This window comes from Macrosteles quadrilineatus, unplaced genomic scaffold, assembly GCF_028750875.1.
Source record: "Macrosteles quadrilineatus isolate MER2022 unplaced genomic scaffold, UCM_ALF_1.0 Scaffold_249__1_contigs__length_141745, whole genome shotgun sequence".
In the NCBI taxonomy this organism is placed as follows: Eukaryota; Metazoa; Arthropoda; class Insecta; order Hemiptera; family Cicadellidae; genus Macrosteles; species Macrosteles quadrilineatus.
In genome coordinates, this window is record NW_026542842.1 from 102,701 (window position 1) to 130,046 (window position 27,346).

The 27,346-nt window shown below is 35.1% G+C and overlaps 1 protein-coding gene across 1 annotated transcript in view; it reads left to right on the plus strand.

The window, feature by feature from the left end:
• Positions 1–857: 857 nt before the first annotated feature.
• Positions 858–27,346, plus strand: part of LOC128982406 (chaoptin-like) — a gene marked incomplete at its 3' end in the record, with an annotated part of 37,195 nt that continues 10,706 nt past the window's right edge. The window contains exons 1-3 of the mRNA XM_054401364.1: positions 858–938; positions 12,362–12,454; positions 14,267–14,480. Coding sequence (XP_054257339.1) covers positions 936–938; positions 12,362–12,454; positions 14,267–14,480 — 310 coding nt within the window. The remainder of the gene's footprint in view (positions 939–12,361; positions 12,455–14,266; positions 14,481–27,346) is intronic.

Consider the following 27,346-nt stretch of genomic DNA (forward strand, 5'->3'; position numbering starts at 1 on the left):
GAGTACAGTACTTGTATTTACTTTCAGTAAAATTAATATCGCGTATTATGCTGATTGAAACGTTAATACTTACACATTTTAAAACGTCCAGAGAGCAAGAGAGCCATATAGATGACGCACAGGTATGGTCCTTTAATCTATGGTATTATATATTTGTGTACACCAATAGGGGTATGTGACCAGAAACTATGACTCTTACAACCCCTATATTTTCAATTAAGTATTTCCTCTGCGAGATTTAGCTGTTGTCGCCAAGTTGGTACCACCTACTTGTGTGAATTAATATGATTTAAGTTAGGATTTTATAAATAAATAAAAATGCCTCTATTGAAAGTCGTTTCTCAGTACAACTGCTTTTCAGAACAACTCTCGCCATATAATAAGTAATAACTTTACAACAGCAAAAATAGAAATGACAAAATCAAGACAATCTAAATAACAACTAATCTATAAATAGTGGGTTTTAGCGTATTTCTCACAGACCTGGCACTATTAGCTCGATAACGCGAGAAAAAATTATCAGATCATGACGAAATTCATTCATATCAACGGTAAGACCGCCAATTTACAATGTGGATACAAACATGAAATTTGGTACAAACGTGTCATCCTACGTTTTATAACGTTGGGTAAGCTTTTTTTATGACGTTAGTGCAGCAAAGTGTAACACATACGTATGTCCTGTACTAAGTGTATAAAGAAATATAACGCAACAAAACAGATTGTCTTTAATGTCGAACTAAAAGTTCAAAGTTTTACAATTTTAAATTGTGTATCACGTTACAACGGTGCGAGTGAGTTTGCAGGTTTGCTGCAGAGCTGGTGATGACGACATCCCATAATATGGTTAGGAAGCCGCACAAAACCCAGCTAGTCTGTGACTGGTGTTCCTGTGTGACTACTCGCAGCGGCGCGGCTGACAGCACAGCAGCACCATGGTATGTGCTACTCACTTGTAAAATAGACCATTTCAAGCCAACTTTTCAAGTAAATTGGTAAAACCGTAAAATAGTATTGCATTTCTACTAAATATCGGATTTGGTCTTGTTGATTGTTTAGTCTATAGAACTACATCCGTGTGGATACTTATCCTTAATCAATATCCCACATGGACCTTTGTACAGATTTTTAGAATTGTTCTATGTTAAATAAAGGGCTTGATGGATTATTTTAGTATGTTTTAGGATAATTTTGTATGTTTAGATTCGTAAATGTGTGCACATAAAATAAGTTAACATAAAACATACATTAGTACTGTACGTATATTTTCAAATTTAAAAATCGTTAATTCGGTAAAAATTGTGCTTTAGTATGATATAGTGTGAATACAACGGCATGGAATGATGTCCTGACAAATATTTTGCATCAGTTATGTGTACTTATTTGAATTACTATTTTTTTATGTTCATATACGGTTATCATGCACTTTATTCTATCAAGAATTTAAAAAAATGTGACACTTTTATTCGATTAATTTTGTATAATTTTTCTAGTTTTTCGGTTGGTTTGCAGCAACAATGGATTAAATAAAACTTGTTCTCACATGCAGCTCCAAGCTCAAATGTCAGAATTGTAAAAATTTCTCAACAATTTTCTAAACATCTGATTTTAAAATTTCAAAAGCATACAGTTCCGCAATAATGTTTACAATAAATCTAGCAGGGATTTATAAATTCATCCACTTGCATATAAACTGTGAAACATGCACAAAACAAAAACACTAAATAAATATTAAAACTAATCACCGAATTGGAGTTATAGCAGTTACCAAACACTGTATAAATTTTCTGTAAATATCTGGTAGAAGTATATTCAACCTAACGCTGTACTATTTACTTGTATTACGTATGATTAAAAGCATCATACTATGTACTAAAAATATCATCATGCAAGTGGAATAATACCATAATCGACTATATAACTGTATAATTAAAGAGTTAAATAAAAATTACATCTACCATTAGACCTATTTTTATATCAAAATACAGTGTTTTTACGCAACACTAATTACAAGTACAGCATGTTGGCATCACTGTATTTTTATTTCATTGCAAATCAGCTGATATTCATTGTTGCATAGTTATTAATGAGGTTGAGTGTGTTTCTAATTTGTTGTAAATAAAACTCAACATGGTGTTTCGCAAGATCAAATAGAGTACATATTGTAGGTTTGCGTCTTTTGGGTTTCTACAGATCCGATTTGCTTACATTTTTCAAGTCTAAAATAGATTACAGTCACTATAAAACATATTAATAATTAGTCTTTCAAACACCATACAACACATTTTTAGGTTAGGTTAAACCCAAGCGTTGAACGGAATGGGAAACACTGCACCAGCTGATTGTAGTCGTAGTATCTTTAGGTGTTACTTATTTTCAAAGTACACGTATAAACAGTAATAATCAGTATAAACAGAATAAGCAAGTAGTTTTGTAACTTTCTTACTTAGGAACCAAGAAGAAAACAGTTCGTATGTTCGTTCATTCTATTCTCCTTTCTTGATTTTTCAGGAAACATGTTTAATTAAATATGTTTTGCAGTTTCTGCTACATATTTCTTCTGGTGTACACATATATTCACAATCACCGAGTTCATTATTCTCAAACATGTTAGGCCCACTTATAATTCTTTTAAATACTACACTTTAGGTTACGTTCAAAATAAGCGTTGAACGAAAATAGAATATAAACACGAAATGACAGGTTAAATCGTATTATGAATTATAGTCAATCAGCTGATCATATTAGTAGTATCTTTAACTGTTGCCAACCTATTTCCAAGTGTACACGGATTAGTGTAACGTGCATAATAAGACCATGCTGTTTTTTGTTGTTTGGTTGGAATACTGGTGTGCGCCAAAGTATAAACCATGCGACAAAGTATAAACGGTGCGACAAAGTAAGTAAAATCAGCAATTAGCAGCTTTCTGTACTATAATCAGTGCGAGGAAGCCCATTTTGTCGGGTGACTGTAGGAAAAGTGATTTTTTACCCCGCAAATCAAGTTTGTCATTGTATCAGGTATCAAACAGTAAGTAATGATTTATATTTCAAAATTTCTGTTTATAAATCATCGTGAGAATTATATTTAACTACTTGACCGTTTATAATCGTATAGTAAAATCAGCGTATTTATACTTGACACATTCCTGGTGTCATAATATTCAACATGTCAAAACAACGATGGACTCTTCTTTGAACATAATCCATGAAATTGCGTTTCCTCTACAAATATAGCTGAAGTGTTAAATTTGTGTGTTTGAATTGACAAATGTTTGAATTTGACACGAGTATAAAGTTGAGTGTTGAAAGCGTTTGTGTAACGGAATTTCAACAGCAAATTGTTTAGTCAGCTGATTTAACAGTATGAGAAATTGGGTTGAGCTCTTGAATTCTAAAATGTGTTAAGAAGCAGCTTCTAAACTGATCTAAAAAAATTTGGGATACGTTATATTAGGTTAGACTACTACATAAAAAAAATTGATTAGCAGGCAATTTGACGTCAAAATACCATGGAACACTAATTTCAAAAGACGACCCACCAATAAATTGTGACGACTGTTGATTATACTGAAGACAAATTTGGTATGTGTTTATTTTAGATGTAATTTATCTGTCACATGGAATACCTACATAACCGCTTAAGACGCTTAAGATAACTTATCAATCCGGAGGTTCTGTGCTAACCTTTACCATCCATAGAAACATATAGGTTCTTGAATATTGGTTTGCTTCATTAATTAGTTGAAGACAATTTTAAGGAATATTTCCATTCGATACACTTTTACACTTCACTTTACTAATTTAAAACGATCGATTTGAATAAGACTGCGAAAGCAAACAAGTATAGCACATGGAAGATGTAAAGTATACCCTTAATTATGACCGAATGATTTGGTTGAGACAAGACCCTCTTGACTGACCAGACATAAAAAACACATCAAATATACTTATTGTTTAAAAACGAGAAAAGTATTCTAGTTGCAATATCCAACGTATTTGCCTTCAATATGCATCGTAATTTAAATTAAAGATTTTTCAGAATCGTACAAAGTAACACATGACACAGTCCTCCTTGAAATTAGCCAGTTCTCTGTACCTTTGCCTAATTTCAAGGTAAGATACCAGTCTAACACAGTTGTCCTGGAGATTAGCCAGTCCTCTGTACCTGTGACTTATCTAGAGATAGGATACCAGTCTAACAAAGTTGTCCTGGAGATTAGCCAGTCCTCTGTACCTGTGACTTATCTAGAGATAGGATACCAGTCTAACACAGTTCTCCTGGAGATTAGCCAGTCCTTTGTACCTGTGACTTATCTAGAGATAGGATACCAGTCTAACACAGTTCTCCTGGAGATTAGCCAGTCCTCCTGTATCTGTGACTTATCTCAAGGTAAGATACCAGTCTAACACAGTTGTCCTGGAGATTAGCCAGTCCTCTGTACCTGTGACTTATCTAGAGATAGGATACCAGTCTAACACAGTTCTCCTGGAGATTAGCCAGTCCTTTGTACCTGTGACTTATCTAGAGATAGGATACCAGTCTAACACAGTTCTCCTGGAGATTAGCCAGTCCTCCTGTATCTGTGACTTATCTCAAGGTAAGATACCAGTCTAACACAGTTGTCCTGGAGATTAGCCAGTCCTCCTGTATCTGTGACTTATCTCAAGGTAAGATACCAGTCTAACACAGTTGTCCTGGAGATTAACCAGTCCTCTTGTACCTGTGACTTATCTCAAGGTAAGATACCAGTCCAGCACAGTTCTCCTGGATATTAGCCAGTCCTCCTGTATCTGTGACTTATCTCAAGGTAAGATACCAGTCTAACACAGTTGTCCTGGAGATTAACCAGTCCTCCTGTATCTGTGACTTATCTCAAGGTAAGATACCAGTCTAACACAGTTGTCCTGGAGATTAACCAGTCCTCTTGTACCTGTGACTTATCTCAAGGTAAGATACCAGTCCAGCACAGTTCTCCTGGATATTAGCCAGTCCTCCTGTATCTGTGACTTATCTCAAGGTAAGATACCAGTTTAACACAGTTGTCCTGGAGATTAACCAGTCCTCTTGTACCTGTGACTTATCTCAAGGTAAGATACCAGTTTAACACAGTTCTCCTGGATATTAGCCAGTCCTCCTGTATCTGTGACTTATCTCAAGGTAAGATACCAGTTTAACACAGTTCTCCTGGAGATTAGCCAGTCCTCTGTACCTGTGACTTATCTAGAGATAGGATACCAGTCTAGCACAGTTCTCCTGGATATTAGCCAGTCCTCCTGTATCTGTGACTTATCTCAAGGTAAGATAACAGTCTAACACAGTTCTCTTGGAGATTAGCCAGTCCTCTGTATCTGTGACTTATCTAGAGATAAGATACCAGTCCAGCCTATATGTTCCATTGCACGTGTGTGACGTGCCCAGCAGTGTGGTACGTATAATACACGACACACGTCGTGCTCCGTCTCATCAGTTGATTCGTTTACCCGGCTAATTGTGTTAATGAACGTCCTTGACCCACCTACATGATCCTGTGTGGGCGTTATTGTGCAGCAATAAGTCGATCCTGCATCCTTAATCAGTGACATTATTGTGATAGACGTCCTTAATATTTGCTCTTAGGACGCGTCTTACGAATCATAAGTTTTGGTTTCGTTTCGACAGCGGTGGTTACGTATTCACTTAGATATCCATAAGTCCACCCGGAGTGATCTCCTTGCTCCTTCATAAAAAAATAACGTGTACTGGTGCAATTACCTGTTGTCAAGTGATTCTTGTGACCTTGAAAGGCGACCTGTTTCGATCATCACGGGATCATCTTCAGACGGACGTCGTCATCATCTTTTCGTTCTTGCGAACCCTCCGATTAGAAAAAAACATTGAGTCACAGTACAAATAATAAATAACGCAGTATACATTGGTGACATAAATATTACTTTTGGAGAAAAGTGTTTGACACTTCAACCTTTATTTCAATAGATTTCGCGTCAATTCAAAAGTTGACACCGACAATCAAAAAACGTATACAGTATTATTCAAACAAACTTGAGGAATGCAAGGGCAATGTTGCCCTTGAATGGAAAATTAACTTGACGAGAAATGTAAAAGATAAGAACATTCACCCTATTGAGCTTGATGACGAGACACTGATAACAGAGGCTTGCCTTATCGCTCAGGAAATAAACAACCTTTTGTCTCGGTACAGGCTGGACCACCAAGTACTTTCCCAAGGGAATTCTTTCTCCTATCCAAATCTGCCCACAAACAAGTTTCTTTGCAACCACAATGGAGAAAATAAAGTAAGTGGTTAGTAATTTGAAAAACAAACAAATCTACATTCTTTGGTGACATCAGCGGCACTTCATATAATTGATTAAATATCTCGGTTTTAAAGTACATATTTAATACGAGTTTCAACAAAGGTATCTTTTCTTAAATTTAGTTTAGTTGGACCCATTTTGAAAAATAACAATGCTCTAAAATTAGACAATCTCAGACCCATTAGCTTACTTTAATTCTTTTAAGTACTCGAAAAGCTCATGATGATTAGAACAGTTTTTTTATATATATATAAAACACAGTTTTATTAAGTAACAAGCAGTTTGTTTTTATAAAAGGCAGGTCAACAAAAATAGCTTTATTCACATTAACTGATCCCCTTTTCATGGATTGCGCTCTTTTCATTGTATTTATTGATTTTACCACAAAATTCTTTTGAATTAATAGCAAACCTTAGGAATAAGAAGTACAGCCTTTGAGTGGTTTAAGAGTTCGTCTCAAATATGAGGGAACAAGTAAAAATAAGTAATGCCTTCAGTCCCCCTTTACAAAAAAGTGTGTGCCAAGGATCAACTACCTCAGGTGCCATATTTTTAGTGTTCATTAACCTCTTAAATCCACCTTTTAACGGAAATATTTTTGCTTTAGCTGATGTCATTGCACCTAAAATACACAAAGCGATTTTATGTTAATGGAAAATTTAATAAACGATGATCGTTTACTTTTAAGGAATATGTGTTTGGTAAATAGAATGCTGGTGAATGTAAACAAAACCAAATTCATAATTTTAACTCCACCGGTTTCAAGTTTTCCTCTTCACTAATCTTTTAGTCCACAATTATGTACTTGCTAACCGTTAGAAAAAGTAAAATCCATAAAATATTTATGAGTTTTCGATGAAAAGTCACTTTTGAACCATATATATCTAATCTACATGCTAAAATACGTACAAAAAAGAAAATGTTATTTTAAAGGAACTTTTCTAACAAATTACATTTAAGAACCTCATACTTTGCACTAATCAACTCAAGATAAAGTTGCAATTCACCTTGTCATACTTGGAATGAACCTACCTTTAACCTACAATACCTTATTAACCTTACCCAAAACCTAAATAACCTTATAGGTGAAGACGGAGTATGTTTAATTTATGGTGAAGAATGACACACAACTTTCTTCTGCGTATAATTTTAAGATAACCTCAACAACAAGTATTCCGCTGAGAATTTCATGGTTCTGTAATAAGTTTACCAGGTAGTTTCGGTTATAAACATAACCTATTTAGCTCTGTAGATTTTCTTGCAAGGCTGGAAATTACATTACTTAAATAAAAACCTATTTAAAACACTTTTAAGGAAATAAACCTTCAGAAAATCCCTACGAAAAAGTCACGTTGGCTCGTCAGTCGTTAAATTAGCTGTACAAAGCTCACGTTTTGTCTTATCTTCCTAGAATTAAACACTTAATCTGCGAAAGAAAATATCAAATTGTGTCAAAAACATTGTAAGCACTTTGGTTCCAAAATCCAAAGCAACATGTCTAATCCTACTAATATTATAAATGAGAAAGTTTTGATGTATGGATGTATGGATGTATGTTTGTGACAAGTAAACGCGAAAACTACTGGTCGGTTCGGGCTGGAATTTGGTGTGATAATAGTTCACATTCCCGATTAACATATAGACGCATTCTTATCTCAAAAGTCCTTTCGGGCTCCGCCCCAGTGGCTCTGGAGTTTCCCATGTTAACCTTATGAGTAATCATATTTAAAAGGAATAAAATAATTTTGTCAGCTGTTTCAACTACACAAGTTGGTTCTATGATATTAAAGAGCATTAAAAAGTTATAAGGTTTACCAACAGGGTGCAGTACTATTAACTTTTTTGCATTGTTTGTCCTCTTCCCGTTGCAAAGCACGGGTACAACAGCTAGTATGACTATAACGCTGAAACCTCAAGAAACATTTGATCGAATCAGTGACCACGCCATGACGAAAATTAAAAACATAAATTCATAATAACAATAAATCAAGCTTAAAATTAAAGAAGTTCGAACTAGGGAAAAAATAAATCAATTACAATACATCCTTGGCTAAATTATTCTTTTACATCCATCCACGTATTTTTCCAAACCCCATAAGAAGTCCGATAGGCCTACCTCAAATTGTAAACTTATAATAGCGTGAACGATAGTTATTATTTCTGTGGGGTGTGAACACGATGTTGGTCCTAAGTGAAGACTTATTGGTAACATGGGATACAACCGCAAATAGACCTGCAACACAAAATAGGCTGTATAAACAAACACAGCCTTCTTAATCATGGTAATGACAGATTAGCTGCAGTACTCATGTAGGCAGTGAGTCAGACTGTTTACAAACACTTCCTCTGGCATAACACAACACTATCAGTAACTTCATCATTGTCTGCGACTAGCCTTATTATTATTACTACTAAATTCCCTCGGACAGTTATTGTTATCATGAAAACAGCTCCCTTTATCCTATTCAAATGCAATGTTCGTTATAGTAGTTTACGCAACGATTGCGTAAAGATAGTGATAACTACACGAGTAGAAAATTTAAGGTACGGCCTTTATTTACGCGAGTTGCGTACACTACTTTACCTACGACAGTGTTTTATTAATTCCTGAAAATCACTACTAACATCTAAGAGGGGTTATGTTTTCGCTTATAACCTCTCATTTCCAAATTTTTTAGCATTGATTTGGTATCCTCATGTAAATTATCTTTCAGATATGATTGAGAACATTCAGAAGAAGTTTTTAAAATTTTTATTTTATAAAGCTTTTGGATTTTATACTAATTTGATGCCATATTCTGAGTTATTAGATATTTTTGAAGTCCCTAGCCTAACAAAAAGAAGTAAATTAAATGCATTACTTTTCTTATATAAACTTTTGGATGGTAGCGTTGACAATAGTGATTTAGCTTCATGTATCAGCTTTGCTGTTCCTCGCCTCACCTCACGAAATGCAAATTTATTTTTTATACCATTTTCAAAAACTAATTTGGGCTTCTATTCACCTCTAAACAACATGTGTAGGTTATATAATTTGTCTTGCCGAGAAGTGGATATTTTTAATGATTCTTTTAGTATGTTTAGATTTAAATTAAATAGTAATATGAATAATTTTTAATGAAAAGTGCCAATTAGTCATGTTTGCTGGTTGCATGTTGTATATTATTGTTTATTTATGGTTCTTTGTTAGTGCATATAGATTTATTTATTTATCAGTAATTTATTTATTCATTTATCTATAAGTAATATAGGCCTAGTTATTTAAAACCAGTTTCAAACTATTTCTATTATTAATATTTTTTATGTGCATGTATCAAAGTTGTATGCTGTTTGCTGTAGGGTAGTTGTCGTGCATGTTATTTATGTTATTGTGTATTAGTGCCTTATGTAATTGGCTGTTAAGCTGTATAAGAGCACTTAATAAAGAATTTTGAATTTGAATTTTGAATTTTGAATTTTTGAATTTTGAATTTCCACTGACAGTGATGCAACGAAATATTGTACCAAACAGTAAAATACACCACTCAACAATTAAATTGGCCTGAACAGCTGATTAGTTGAATTTCGAATCATTACAATTTTACTTCTTCTCTCTCAATCCTTAACCTCATTGGTCCGTTACCCGTGTTGTTATGAGTAAAACTATGCTATGAAAGTAAACAATGCTGTTATGAGATACTTTCCAATTCTAAGAACTGTACTAAAACAGCTACTTTTAAAAACGGTCGTAGGTAAAATACTAAGATTAATTAATTGTTTTAAATTGACAGTGTAGGGAGCCTTAAGTTGACCACAACTGGCTATAAGCCAAATTTGATTTTAGTAGAAGTAACCTTGCAATTCTGCCTAGTAGCAAATAGGTTTTATGAGTAAAAATAAAACGAAACTCAAGAATATTTTTTTTCGAAAACTACCTAGTTTGCAAGATGGGCGAGATGTACGCATTTAAAAAAATTGAAACTTATATTTTTACTAATGTTGAAGTTATCTTTATGAAATTTGCTATACGATTTAGTAGCAATAGCTATTAAAACAAATAATCGATTGTTTGATTTCAAATGGTGGTCATTTAATTTTTATAACTTAAATCAGAAAAAAGTGCTGATTTCATGAAAAATGACGAGAAATATTTTATTTAACCTTTTAAATTTCCTATAAAAACAGCAAGTTAAAGATAGAATCATCAATAACTGAAAACAAGATTTTTAGGTATACAGGTCAGAGGAAAAAGGCCATGCAGGTTGTGTCTTATTTTCATTTTAAAATGGTGATTTTGTTGGCCTTTTGCCATTTCGTATAGTGCTTTATTTTGTTTACCGGGAAACGGCAAAGCAAATAAAGCATTGGCAAGCATTTCCCGAGTTACTTAGTGACAATATTACTGCAATACATTAGGTTTTGCCGATTATACAGGGTGTCCCGTAACTCTCTGGACACTTGTATATAGCGTTATTCCTTAGGTCAAGACAAACACATTTCACCATAGGAACATGGGTCTGTGGTGTCTAGTTTACCGACTGTCGGTATTTAAGTGTTTTTTTTTGCAAAAAAAAACTAATAACTCCTAAACAGTTTGAGATACAGCTTTGATATTTTGCATAAATGTTAATATTATTAAGACCTATTATCGTTAGAAATTATACTAAAAAATCATTAACCATTTCAAAATGGCGACAATTTAAAATATTTGATGCCAAATTTCACGAAAACCGTTAACTTTACAAAAAAATTGCAAGAGACAAAAAAGTTTGTAAATTGTATGTAATTTTCAATGATATCTTATTTGTTAAGATTGGATAAATAACAACAGAGAAATGTCTTCTTTTCTAAATGCATGACCACTTTTCTCCATTTAAACAATGCTAAACAACGTAAAAGGAGTATTAGCATTGTTTAAATGGAGAAAAGTGGTAATACATTTAGAAAACAACACGTTTCTCTGTTATTATTTATTCAATCTTAACAAATGGTATCATTGAAAACAACATAAAATTTACAAACTATTTTGTCTCTTGCAATTTTTTTGTAAAGTTAACGGTTTTCGTGAAATTTTGCATCAAATATTTTAAATGGCCGCCATTTTGAAACGGTTAATGTTTTTTAGTATAATTTCTAACGATAAACATTTTTGCAAAATATCAAAGCTGTATCTCAAACCGTTTAGGAGTTATTAGTTTTTTTGTAAAAAACACATAAATACCGACAGTCTGTAAACTAGACACCACAGACCCATGTTATTATGGTGAAATGTGTTTGTCTTGACCTAAGGAATAACGCTATATACAAGTGTCCAGAGAGTTACGGGACACCCATAGTCCCTGTCAGTGTCAGGGATAAGATCCCAGCATGTCCAGGTTGAGAAAAACTACTTCTCATCGACAAGTATGGTATTTGAGAAAAACCACTTTTTGTCATCAACGAAATGCAATTAACATTAAAATGTATATACTTCGGATCAATGTAGTTTAAACAAACTAGATGTATGACTCATTGTCTCTCAGCTACATAGATCAATTCTGACTACAAACGGTTATATGTTGCTTGGATTCTCTATCGAAATACAATATCCATTAGTTTTATAGTTTATTTCAAATATGAAATTCAAATCCAGATGCTCGACTAAAGCACTACCAAAGAAAATGCTGAGAGTTTCAGACCTGACCATACTTGATCCTGGCTAAAGAAAATTGTAGGTATAGAGGACATGGTGCTAGAACAGCCTCCTAGATCACTAGACCGAAACATCACGAAATGTACGACTAAACAAACCTTGATCCTTTAAACCCCTCGACCCTCATGTGATTGCAATGGCTGTAGCTGTCGTCTGAATTCCCTCGTCCTTTGCAAAGGATTCGGTTCAAATAATTAAGACTAACAATCAACAACCAAGCCTACGCACAGGCATCCATGTAGGAATATCCCACAAGCGCGTCGGATTTCATCTCACGCAATTTGTACTTAGTATCTTCTTTGTTTGTCCATTATTTAATGTTATGATAATTGGAGATAAAAGTATTTGGTCAAATTTCATGTGTTGTTTCAGGGGCTGGAACATGTGATGCAGATTGGGTACATGATCATCGTCGTGTCCGTCCTGCTGATGGTATGGGCCTCCATGATAGGAGCCACACATCAGGTAGGTCCACGGTGTAAAACCAAAACGGTGTAGTATTGTGGGAGGTGGTAGAATGTGTTGACATATTAGGATTAGTCTAAGATGATGACGAAGGACCTGTGTGTCACAGACCTTTCAGGGTGTATTCAGCACCAAGAAACTTGACCTTGGCCATATGGTCGAAGCCATAAAAGAACTCAATGTCAGAAACGGTGTAAGCACTGAGGGTAGGTCACACGTTGACCTGACCTGAAGTATGTGCCAAACATTCCCAGACCTGTGTCCAAAGTAAATGAAATAGAATGAAAAAAAGTTTATTTACAAATACAAGATTACACTTAACCTGTACAGAGTAGATGTTTTTGTTGTGAATAGTCTGATAAATTGAGAAGACACACACTTTTAGGCTGCCTACCTATTGTGTGAGTAACATAATTTTAACTATATTCCGAGTAAATATTCTTATGATTATTGGACTTTTCTTGAAGTTAATTAAAGAAGTGGGAGACACATAATGTTAGGTATAGTCACCTCACACCTAATAACACCTAACTCTGTCATAGGTGACCCACCATCACCGTGACATAGACTACCCTCCGTGCGTGTTCAACCCCCTGTGTACCTGCTCCAAGGCCGTGCCAGACCTGGGTATAGTCACCACACACCTAATAACACCTAACTCTGTCATAGGTGACCCACCATCACCGTGACGTAGACTACCCTCCGTGCGTGTTCAACCCCCTGTGTACCTGCTCCAAGGCGGTACCAGACCTGGGTATAGTCACCACACACCTAATAACACCTAACTCTGTCATAGGTGACCCACCATCACCGTGACGTAGACTACCCTCCGTGCGTGTTCAACCCCCTGTGTACCTGCTCCAAGGCGGTGCCAGACCTGGGTATAGTCACCACACACCTAATAACACCTAACTCTGTCATAGGTGACCCACCATCACCGTGACGTGGACTACCCTCCGTGCGTGTTCAACCCCCTGTGTACTTGCTCCAAGGCGGTACCAGACCTGGGTATAGTCACCACACACCTAATAACACCTAACTCTGTCATAGGTGACCCACCATCACCGTGACGTAGACTACCCTCCGTGCGTGTTCAACCCCCTGTGTACCTGCTCCAAGGCGGTGCCAGACCTGGGTATAGTCACCACACACCTAATAACACCTAACTCTGTCATAGGTGACCCACCATCACCGTGACGTAGACTACCCTCCGTGCGTGTTCAACCCCCTGTGTACCTGCTCCAAGGCGGTACCAGACCTGGGTATAGTCACCACACACCTAATGTCACCTAACTCTGTCATAGGTGACCCACCATCACCGTGACGTGGACTACCCTCCGTGCGTGTTCAACCCCCTGTGTACTTGCTCCAAGGCGGTACCAGACCTGGGTATAGTCACCACACACCTAATGTCACCTAACTCTGTCATAGGTGACCCACCATCACCGTGACGTAGACTACCCTCCGTGCGTGTTCAACCCCCTGTGTACCTGCTCCAAGGCGGTACCAGACCTGGGTATAGTCACCACACACCTAATAACACCTAACTCTGTCATAGGTGACCCACCATCACCGTGACGTAGACTACCCTCCGTGCGTGTTCAACCCCCTGTGTACCTGCTCCAAGGCGGTACCAGACCTGGGTATAGTCACCACACACCTAATGTCACCTAACTCTGTCATAGGTGACCCACCATCACCGTGACGTGGACTACCCTCCGTGCGTGTTCAACCCCCTGTGTACTTGCTCCAAGGCGGTACCAGACCTGGGTATAGTCACCACACACCTAATGTCACCTAACTCTGTCATAGGTGACCCACCATCACCGTGACGTGGACTACCCTCCGTGCGTGTTCAACCCCCTGTGTACCTGCTCCAAGGCGGTGCCAGACCTGGGTATAGTCACCTGCAGGGACGTGCCCCTGCCTAGGATACCTCCCCCCATCAACAGCAGCAAGGTGTTCATGCTCAGCCTGGACAACAACGGCCTCAACTACCTCGAGCCTCACTTCCTAGAGGGAACTGGTATGTTTACAATAGACAGATAGTGTACGTGTAATGAAGTCAGGGCAGATTATATCCATTGAAAGAAGACATCTCAACATATAATATAACTTTATCTCCACTTGTCATCAGGACTAACAAAAACTCCACTTGCTCGTACACTGGTGCTCGATTAAAGGTCGATTCACACATGTCAGTTACAGCACGTCACGGTTCAGACATATCAGTCACGTCACAGTCAACAAAAATATTCCGATTTAAACAACAAAAGCAAGGATTTAAATCCTACCACTGTAACTGACATTTCTTATTTTAATTTAATTTAAATTATGTTGACCGCTACACAATTATTTTTTTATATTTTCCATTAAACAAAATTACAAAATCGTTACACGATGTACTGTAAACTCTGTGATCCACAAATGTTCTGTGCGTTCTGTTGCGCCGTAAATTGCACTGGCGTGGTGACTGGCGTCATGCGTGTGAGTCGCAATCCGCAATAGCGGCCTACCACCTGTTTTGCGCATGCCGAGGTCAAAGTTTCCTCCCTTGCTACACGGGAAAACACTTATTTATTTTAGCTTCAATTTGATGTACAAAACTTTTGGTTACCTTGAATAGTATCCAAGCAATTACCATTTAAAATCCCGGCATTCTTTTATAAACACCCTGTATATTTGATGGCCACAGCCGAAGCTTACAAAAGGAATAATAAGCAATAATAAGTAACAATAAGGTGGATCAACTGTGGTCAATATAAATGCCTCTCAAATTAAGTTACATAACCTCATTCATGCAAAATACCGAGGAAATTTTATACATTATGTTTCTGTAGTCTAATGTGTTGAAATGCATTGTATATTTAACTATTTTTGACCATCATGTATATGCAGTAGGTTCCCACATTATTGTTTTTGAAACAGTTTATTTGGCAAAAATAAAATGGAAGCATAACAAAGAAATATCGGCTTATAGCATCAAGGTCAAGCTATGCAGTTGCACTGTCAGACGTCTGCCCCTACACACACATCTGTCTGTCTTTTGTTTACCGTCACAACGGTAGACGACATAAATAATGCTTGTGATTAAGTAATTACCATGGCAACTTGTTGAATGTGTAGATGAAGAGAAACCCAAGAATGAATGGAATATCAAAGAGAATGAATAAGGCGATGTTTTATGTCATAGGTTCAGTAGTAATAAAAACTACTAACAAGGTTAATGACAACTTATCACGATTGCGCGATACTTCTGAGTATTTTGATTGTATGAAACGCAAATTAATCATCAAAATAATGACCATTTATTCAGTATTTTAGGAGATGTATGGGTTTTAATATATTTTTATGTCATGCTGGCCTCCCCATTACCCAGGGTAATCGAGTTCTACATATTATTGTACTTTCAAAATTCAAGACCGAATATTTTAGTATTAGAGCTATAAACATTCCTGATTTTACTGCTACTAATGGTTACTTTACCGCGATCACAGACATAATGATCATCTTCAACGATCGCGGAAAAATCATTTTGTTAAGGGGGGGGGGGTATGACACCCTAAACCCTCCCCCATTGGCTACACCACTGGTTAAAGTAGAAATCGTAATTTAGAGCGAATGTTGTTACCTCGCACTCCCGAACAAACCTTTAATTATCAAACTTACTAGAATCTCAACCCATTTACTTATACTTATACGGTTTCATTAAATAATGCTCGAAAACGCTCAAGCTCAATTTTAAACCGGACAAATCATCATCGTTTCCCGCGATCACGGAAACTTTATTGTCGCTATTCGTAATCCGTGATCGCGATGAAAGCGTGCATTTTCTATCCCGCGATCTTCTCAGACGTGTCTGGTTGTATCGGTATCGAATCTTCACGATCGATTTTCGATATCAAAACTGACATCAATTAATCGGTGGCAGCGAAAACCATCCTTAAACGATCAAAGACATAGTTATAGAAGCATAGCCTACGAATTAACCGTTTGTTTATGTACAGTCACACAAAACGAGTTTTTTAAATTCAGTCTAGTAAACGTTTCGCTTTCTTGCATGGGTAAACTTTCAATCGTTTGCAGCAGTGTCAAGTCTGTTCGTAGACTACAGTGCAATGTTGACCGTGAAATGCCCTGGTGAGAAGCGGCTTGTGATGTCTGTACCCGGATCTAAGCCCCTCAAGTGCTGTAACACAGTTAGTATAATCGATAAGGATGACTTACAGTATTTAGAATACTTACAAGTGATCTTCCTGTGCCTGTGTTCTAAATTAACCTCCAATAAGTTGCTTGGAAGCACAACACAATACGAATCAGGTTAAACATCAATTCGCATTTTTAATCTTAATCCTACAAGATTGTTGTTATAAACTCGAACTTGTTTGAGTGACATAATTATTAATTTTACCATCACATGTGTTTAGTGGATAACCGTTAAGTGTTCGAGCACTGTATTCAGCATTTATCGTTTATATTATCGTACGGTAGATCATTTTGATACTACTGAAACCAGTAGGATACTTTCAGTGGCTTCTTTGTCGACTAACAAGACTTCAAAATCAAAAATCCTATATGATTTTGAATAAACCGCTTGGTTTTGTCTAAGTTTTGATTAAGTTTGCCTGTTTTTTATTGAATAATTTAAATTATTATACATAAAACACAGCGGACTGAGATTATTGAGTAGTTGGAGCTATCTAACGGTGAAGAGACGAACTAGCTGTGGAGGTCCGCAACACCAACAGTTCACCTAATCACCGCTAGATGTAGCAACTGTCGTACGTCTCTAACAGTTCGCCTCTTCACCGCTAGATCTCAGTCAAATAGATCTCAATCCACAGTGTTATGTTTTATTTATTTAATCAATCATTTTAATAGTTAAATGCAAACAGGAGCAGTTAACTAATTCAATAACAAGCTGTTTATTCAACATCATGTACGCATTTCGATTTAAAGTCGTGTTAGTCGACTAAAACGTCTTTGTGTCTTTTGGTTCCCGCAGTGAAAATCGAGTTTCTAACACACATAAGCTCTAAGTCTCCTGAAACACTATCACTCAGCATAGCCGAGAAGTATGTGCTCCTAGTGAGCAGGAACTTCGAGAGAAGTGGTGTTAAGCGCTAGGTGCTGAAGCAAGTCGCCACAGTCATTCAGACTTGGATTTGACTCAAAATTCAGCACAGCCTAAAGCACCGCGCTCTATTGGGCTAAGATTTGTGAAGGCTGTTACTCGCCCCAGGGGTCGAGGAGTGGCCAGTAAACTTATTAATCCTCTATGTACCTAATTAATTACATCATTCTCATATTTTCGTCCGTCACCTAATCCTCCAACTACGGTATTACATTGACATTCGTTACTTGTGTTCAAATGATCCCGTTATTTTAGATTAATTTACAGGTTGAAAGTCATAATGGACGATTATTATCACTTTAATTTTAACTCTATTTCTTTGTTATGTGAATGTGACTATTTTGAGGTAAATGCATGTACGCCTGTTATGTTCTTAATACTAGGTATAGAAATTGTTATTTTTTACTAATCTTCATTTATGTTAACTATTTAACACCACAAATTCTTTAGATCTAATAAATTACTTAGGTTTGTTTGTTTCTTTCAACGATTCATGATCTGTTTGAAGCACATCATGGTATGTTGAAATGGTTAAACATTGATAACCATTTCAAAATAAAATTTTAAATCCTAATCGTACAAGATTATTGTTATAAACTTTAAGTTATTTGAGTGGCCTATTTATTAATTTTACAATCAACATTGCATTATTTTGAGTTAATAAACATAAAATTTTAGAGCAAAAAGTGTACACCGGATCAGCACTGTATTTAGCATTTATTCGTATAATTTACTATTCCAGCCTCGAAATTCCCTCCTTGTCCCTTAAGTTATGTATTTCCCCCAAATATTTCCCCAAAACAAAGCATTAATCTTGGCAACGTTTAGAGTATGTCATAGGCAACCAAATAATAGGTAAAATAAATAAATATCTTGAAGTGAACTCCCATTGATGATGATTTAAAAGTTATTGTTCTTTAAAAACAACAACCATTATAAACCAGTTTTTCAGGGAATTTCTTTATAACGAAATTATTAAATAAATAATATGGCTAAATATCCTTTAAGTAGGCTACATGAACGTGTTTTAATGTTGGGTTTGATTTTATATATCCAATGATTGCAGTAAGTACTCTTGTACTGAGTTAACGTTAAATCAAAGGTCAAAGTTTCACAAGTTGATGACAAATTGGGTCGGTCCCGGGCTTGTTACCGGCGCAGTTAAATGGTTCGTAATCTAGATTACATTTGATCATAGATGCAACAAAGGTGATACAATTTCCCTAACAATCAAATTAAATATACAATTAATTAACAAAGTCTTGATAAATAATGCACGTTTAACTCTTAAAAACACCCATCGCAGCAAACCTGCAGACTAAGCGAATTTACGTTTATCTGATTTTATTTGAAACCTATTGAAATAACATTAGGTGAAATGGTCGGTTTAACACCGCTAAAAGTAACCATGTAATAGAAGATCCTCCAACCAGCTCTATCGGTAGTAGTTCCTAAAACATTCTCTCTGTTCCTCTTGATTTGTTGTTATCTGTTAAATGTTATCAGAGCCATTTATTGTCGTTGTTACTTATTGTTTGTTATTTTTGTTATGTTAAACTTCAATTGTTATTGTCTTTTTCTATTTACTGTTAAACAACTTTGTAAACTGGCATGTATCGTTGGAAGAATAAGAGTAAATAAATATATTAGTATGTTCTGGAACTAGTATTTGTACAATGTTACTAAACAATACCCCCGCCGCAGCAAACCTACCGACTAAGCGAATTTCTGTTGCCTGAATTGATTTTCAATTAAATGTATTTAATTAACATTAACTTTTATGAGTACATAGGCTTGCTGCTACAGGGAGAGTAAAAAAGTGTGTTTTTAGTGAAATATTAATAACTTAGTATAAAGTAAATAAATTTACCAAGTTTTATAAAAATATATCCATAAACAAGCAGACTACAACATTTTACAATATTCCCCATAAGAATAACATGGGAATTTTAAAATAACAATTCTTTGAAATTTATCCGAAACAAATTTATCCGAATTTAATAATAGTATAAAAACATTTTGATATACTAGATTATTTGTTTTTTTAAGCTCTTTAAGAAGGTCTGGAGAGAAATTGGGAAATTTTGCGTTTAGAGGGTCAAAAATTAGAAAAACCAATTTCGCGAATATACTAAAATAATCTTTGCTCGGGGAATATAATTTATTAGTATACATACCTCTGGGAGCAGACTTGCAATTGTAATTGACTTTATTTATGTAAGTAACAGTTACGATTATTGTGTATGTTATGCATTTTGTTGTATTCATAAAAAAAAATAGTAAATGATAAAAATATTTCGCACTGTAATAGCAATAGTTAACATGCCTAAGACCCTTTTGGAACTGATTATAAAATACAAATACAATACAAAGCAAAGTTAACATCCCAAAGACAAGTCAGAGGTACAAAGTGCAGCACATAAAGGTCATATTGGACCTTAAATAACCCCAATGACCTCATCATTGGGTCTTAATTTGGTTGTTTAAAGCGTTTTAAGAAAATTCAAATAACATTAATTCAACAGTTTTACAGTTACATATGTAAATAATGTTTCCGTATTAAATAAATAAATATAAACAGTACTTCTGACAGGTGATTTTATTTTCAAAATATTTTTGACCCTCAAAACAAAATAGTTTGCAATTTAAATTGTGTTTTTGACAAGTTAAAGCTATGACAAATGTTGTATTCGCAACGAAACGTTTAAACTACTGAACGTACAATCTATCTAGTTATAGTTGTTAGGCTACAATTTGATGGAGGATGTAAAATCTATTATTGGCTCCAGTGGCGTCATTTCACCAAATACTCGGGGGGGGGGGGGCAAACACGCAAACAAGGGGGGTCCGGGGGAAAATTTTGCAGTTTTGAAAAAAAGAGGGGTTTAAGCTTATTTTAATTGTCAAAACACTTAAAAAAAAAAAATAATGAGTAATATTTATTTAAATTTAGGCAGAAAATTAATGAAACTAAGAATTATTGACAACAGACAGAAATACAATAATTTTATGTTGGTAAAGTCATCTAAGAAACGAGATCAATAGTTCCATGATGTATTAATATTATGTTTGTTATTAGATTCATGACCGATTTCTCTTGTACAACATTTAGCAATGAATACAGTTGTTTATAGCCTATAGTTTATAACAGTTTATTTTGTTTTTTTAAATAAAATACAAGTATTTAAGAACTTAAAAGCAAATCAAATTTTATCGCCAATAAAATAATTTGACATAAAAGTACAAAAGGTTTTATTTAACTATATTAAATTGGTATTCTTTAATGTTAAAAAAAATACGTAACATTTATACACATGTATAATTTTAATGCTTGAATAATTCATAAAAGTAAATGACAAAGCAATGCTTCTAAAAAATCTGAATTTTTATGTATACTGCATTTATAAACTAGAAGTAAGTGGTTTATCGTACAGCACCAAACAGAAAAAGTAAATGAATAACAAAACTACTAATTTATGTAAACTCAAAATGTGCTATCTAAGACAATAAAACAATAATAATTTTTGTTTTATATTACTGTACAAGAATATACAGATTTTTGTCTGCTGTGCTTTTTAGGATTTGACAGGAGAAAATATTTGTTTATTGGCTAGTACAGCATATTTTTTTTCTCTAGCCCAGGATCCAGGGGGGCAAACGCCCCCCTGCCCCCCCCCCAAATGACGCCCCTGATTGGCTCAACCAAATTGTCCAGAGACGAAATAAGTTAGACATGTAGAGCAACTTAACCTTGCTAATATTTGGTAGGAGATCAGTTGTTGCGCAGAAAATTAGAATCTTTGTTTATTATATTATGTGGTAGCTAGTCGGCAATGGTGAGCTCGGTCCTCAGCGTACTGTAGTGGCTGTTGTGATACAATGTTCTCTATGTTGTGGAAGCGCAGGCCCCGAACTCTATCGGTCGAATAAGGCAACTAAGATTGTGTCGGTAATGCAGATTCTATACCTATAAACCGAGATTATTTGGGTATATTTAAGAAAAATAATATCACCAAGTCGTGTAGAGAAGTGTAAAAGTCAAGGGAATCATACTTTGCATGGTCTCTTGTAGGTGGTTGACGAGAAAAACGATGATCAAAGTGTTGGTTCTCGCAGGGAAGTGTGTTTCTGTTCACTGCATATATACAACGGAGAGCCATTGGTTAGAAGGGTGGATCCGATACTTGTGTCATTTGCTCCAATGCAAGTATAAGTTCTGAGGTGATAATGTCTGATTTCAAGTCCAAGTTAGAATGACTGTGGCGACTAGCGCCTCTTCTCTCGAAGTTCCTCCTCTCTGGGAACACTAGGTGTTTATCAGGTATCGTGATCCACTTTTTGTAAAATTTTGCAAAGATTTCAGTTTAATTCTATACCCCAAAATGTATATACTTGCTGGCAAAGAAGTTGTGTTATTTGTAAACTAAATTTTCACCACAAGATTCATGATCAGAGGTCTCCACGTCTTAACTTAAAAAACAAATAATTCAGTATATCAAAGAGTTTTTGTACGATTATTGGTAACGGAGAAAATAAAAAAAATAAATTTAAAATTCCCATGTTATTCTTATGGAGAATATTGTAAATTGTTGTAATATGCTTGTTTATGGACATATTTTGATCAAACTTGGCAAATGTATTTATTTTATACTAAACTATTAATATTTTTACGAAAAATACAATTTTTAGTTTCCTTGTAGAAGCAAACCTAGGTACTCATTAAACTTAATGATATTTAAATAGACTTAATTGAAAATCAATTCAGACAAATGGAAATTCGCTTAGTCGGCAGGTTTGCTGCGGAGGGGGTATTTCGATTATAAGTCTAGTCAGTTGACTAAGAATACACTATACATTATACAGGGTTTTCATAAAATAATGGTGGGTATAGTTATGAAATAAAAATAAAACGAACCCAGGTACAAAAAAACTATTTAATTTGTCGAATTCCTGACATCAAAAATATTGTTTACATAGCTAATAAACTTCAACATTACAACCATTTCTTGCTCTAAAAACGTCCAGACGATAATATATTTCATCTCACAAGTGCAGCATTACTCTTGTTACAATGGATACTGTATCTCGGTTTTTGTTTGCTAGTAGATGGGCTATATTTCGAATTTTTAAAGAATAAACTATGTTTTTGACATTCTAAATGACCGTTATACTAGAGTCATTGACTCGAGTTCAATAAGTTACACACTAAGCCTTTTCTTGACGGAAAACATGTTATAAGAAAGTACAAATTGAAGTTTATTTAAAAGAATAAGAAGGTTGTAGATTAGCACAACAATCAATACAGCTGTTTCAATTAATGTAAACAAAACTGTTTGAGCTACCGATTCCAGGGGTATCAATATGTCATACTTGATTTAAATATTTTTTCCTACAGTTACCTAACAATGTACATGTTCTCTCACTGATTTGAGAAAGCAAAGTGGCCAATTCGCTCATCAGTGAGACAATGTTAACATTGTCTCACTCTAATTACTTTGTCTCACTCCAGATTTGCAACGTGAAGGCACGAAATAGTGAGCGCGTAACATGCAGGCAACGTTGTATGCGCGCGAAATACGTTGGCAGCACTGACTGTAAATCAGCTGGTCAGCTGTTGTACTGTTGTATTTGTCACTTCACATTAAATGTTGTATTAAAAGTTCACTTTTGTGTAAAAATAGGTTATGTTTCTTCACAAATTTATTTGTTTTATGGTAACTGTAGGAAAAGTATAATGTGCAACTAGAGTTCAAAGTACAATTGCCTCACTTTGCTCACTAGTTGCACAAATAACTATAATTTTTAAAGTTTCTCATTTCTCCATAAGATTAACATGGGACACAAACATTGTAATGAAACTCCAGCTGTTGTCAGAAATTAAAAGTGAGAAGAAGAACATATATGTTGATTGTAAACAGTCAATAAGTTTGCTAATTTAACAGTTTGCTACAAAAATTTACTCACTTGGTTGAAATGAAATATTTACTACAGTATTTGAATTTGGGTTGGCGCAACTTAAATAATACAATGGAAAAAAGCGAATGAGCCTGGATAATTTGATATACAAAAAAGAAAACTGAATTAATACTGTGCTGCATTTCTTAGTAATCACTGAAAGAGCCAATTTGCAAACTATAGAAACATGGGGAAGTCATAGAACACCACAATAATGTGTTTTTTTTTTAATTTATAATCGTTATTATGGACAACCTAATACTGCTATGAGTAAGTCTATTTGTAGAAAACACTAAACAAACAAGATCAGATTTTGAAAAATGAAAATATATTTACAAGAAATGTTGATAAAATATCGATCTGTTATGTACATCTTGAGTATTTCCACATTCTTTGAGTCGAATCTTTTAAAGTAATCAGAAATTATGACTGTTATTTGTTTTAAAATAACAGCTGTGATACATTGCAATTGCTCGAATTCGAGCAACAGGTACATTAGTATTGTTTAATCAGGTGGTAACAACTTAATCTGCGACAAATTCTTTAGATATAATACATAATTTCATTTCATTTCAATATCTTTATTCAATAATTGTACATTGTACATTGAATAGTGTCAAATTCATAACCTAGTAAATACAGTTATAAGCTAAAATTACAATTTATACATACTAAGAAACAACGATTAAGATCAGGTTAATTGAGCTACAATGAGGTTACACCTCTTAAATGGAGTAAGGAGCGATTTCAATAAGATGATTTTTAAATTTGTTTTTAAATTTGATGTTGCCAATGGGTTTTAAATGATTTGGAAGAAAACGTAAAAACCTTCTTCCGGCACAGGTGGGCTTTTTATTTGAAAATAAAAGATGGTTGGGACTATTTTCTCTTAGGGCTTTTCCTCTTGTATTGTAGCATAATTGTGCGTTACCTGGCATACTTTCTCTCGCAATGAGAGAAGTTTCAAAAATGTATTGGGCAAAGACAGTTAGCATTTTAAAATTTTTTAAATGAATTTTTAACACATTCATCATTTTTTAGTCCCATCATTGTTCTTAATGCCCTTTGCTGTAATTTTAAGATTCGAGTAAGATTTTTCTTTGTTGGCTATGGACAAGAGAATGATATATTGTCACTATTATCAATAGTTGTCCTTCAAGTACATGAACGCGTTTTAATGTTGGATTTGATTTTATATATCCAATGATGGCAGTAAGTACTCTTATAGTAAGTTAACATTAAATCAAAGGTCAAAGTTTCACAAGTTGATGACAAATTGGGTCGGTCCCGGGCTTGTTACCGGCACAATTAAATGGTTCGTAATCTAGATTACATTTTATCATAGATGCAACAAAGATGATAAAAATTTTATAACAATCAAATAATCTACAGTTTATTGACAAAATCTTGATAAATAATGCACGTTTACCTCTTAAAAACACCCGTCACAGCAAACCTGCAGACGGTCGGCTTAACACTGCTAGATGTAACATACAACCGCTATGCTGCAGCTCTCGAGGCTTCAAACAGTTCGCCTCTTCACCGCTAGGTGTCTCTCTCTTGTTAACTCCTCAAACCACTGTGTTTGATTTAATTAATAAATAATTTAGTTGTTTAATGAAAAACAAGCAAACTTAACTAAAACAAAAACAATCTGTTTATTTTAAATCATGTACGCTTTTCGATTTAAAGTCATGTTAGTCGAGTAAGAAGCCAATGAGTCAGTTGACACTCGCACTGAGAAAGAGGTAGCTAACCCATAAATACCCTACTAGCCCCCTAAACGCCAATATATACCCTCAATGTCTCTTCTAATTGCGCTTAATGGGTTATCAAACCTAATGAGCAGCTTAGCAGAAGAAACGTATATAAGTGAGGGTGTGTTGCTAGCCTAATAGTTAGCATATTTATCAAGGGCTGTAGAATTGCAGCACTCTCCGGGGGGTTTCGACTTCCTGGACTAATTATCACCTATCGATATATCGACATACAGAATACAAATCGATATATCAATTCGATCATACATAATCGATATATCGATCATACAAACATATCGATGTCCTTACCTGGGCTCGAGCGTGGCTACTAATAAACTTTATATTATCACTTTTATTTCAACACTACAGTATTTCGTGCGACTTGTTTTGAGGTAAATGCATGTATGTATGCCTGTTTTATTTTCAATGCTAGGTTTAGACCTTTTTTACTAATATTTATTTATGTTAAACTTAACTAAGTTTATCTAACACCACAAATTTTTTAGAATTACATCACTAATTAACTATTACATTACTAATTAACTATTACATAACTAATATCATTAGTTATTGGACAGTGTTTGAAATGAGGTAAAATGCTTGTAGCAAGCCTGTTTTATATTAAATACTATAATAGTCCTAAGTCTAGGCCAGGGCCGGAACAAGGGGGGGGGGCAGAGGGGGCGGTTGCCCCGGGTGGCAGGGTTGAGGGGCGGCAAATTTCTGGTTGCAGAAAATTTGTTTTGTTTTATACAGTTTGTAAAAGTTTTTAATGAGCCAAACGTCATAAGGAACGTCAATTAAGTAATTTCAAAACTGCATAACGTAATAAACAAACAATAATTTTACAATAGCAATCAATATAAATTGCAACGGAGTAGAAAACACTGAGAGCCCTAATAGCATAGTTAGCAGCACAGCAAAGTTTGTTTACAATTTCAGCTGGTCGCCATCCCCATCCCAGTCAAGGCGCCGTGCCGCCGCCCCCCCTTCCACTCTACATAGGAACGCACCGCTCCGCTGCCGCTCCCGCCTCCCATTCCACACCACTCGCTATCAGCGGTTCAGCGCACAGGTTCACCGGTTCACGCTTGAAAAGTTCACGTTGTGACTTGTACTGTTTATATCAAAACTACTGCATCTTTTGTTGCGTTGCGTAGTGCAACTACTGTGTTCCGTGTTTTCTGCTGTCGTCTAGTTTTTTCCTTCTACATGCATGTCTAGGCCTTGCTTATTTTTATTTATCGTAAGTTTTATCAACACCACATATCCATCATTTTGATTGGGTACTGTACATTACCTATTTGGTTTGTTTGCTCTTTGGTCTGCTAGGTCATGCTATTCTTAGATACAAGCAAAGATAAGATCAAGGTAAATAACACAAGACTGACTGAGGTTACTATAAAGCTTCCAGTTCACAAATCACACCCTTCTTGTAGATGCCATGTTTAATGTTTATACAGTAGGCTATCAATTTTTTGGAGTAGGTTCAATGTTCAACCAACTATACCTACTACATCAGTAAGGCTTTCCAACTTCATTTTCATAATTTGTGAAAATATGACAGTCATTAATATTATTGATTAGGTACCTATTCACTTACCTATTACCTACAGTTAAGTTCCTACAATATGAGCAAGTGTATTTGTGTTTTTGGAGAAAGGATACATTGTCATTTGATATGTTTGATAAGCTTCTTTTATTAAACATTATGCTACACAATCACAATGCAATGATGATTGTCAAAAGCAATGAATAAAATAAAATAACTTGGAAGAATTACATGATTGACATTTATTTTCAGACAATTGCTACACTGGTGATTCGCACAGAAACAGATCAATCAACATAGGCTAACTTAGTTGTGTCAATTTAGCTACTGTATAGTTTCTGCAATTGCTTTACATCCTTACTTTCCTTGTAGAAACTTGCATTCCAGTTGTAAAGGGGACAGAAACAGACAGTAAGCCCATCACACAGATTAGGCATACTGGTTCCTCAGGAATAACTGTTAAGTAAGTTAAATGGTTATCATTTATATTGATG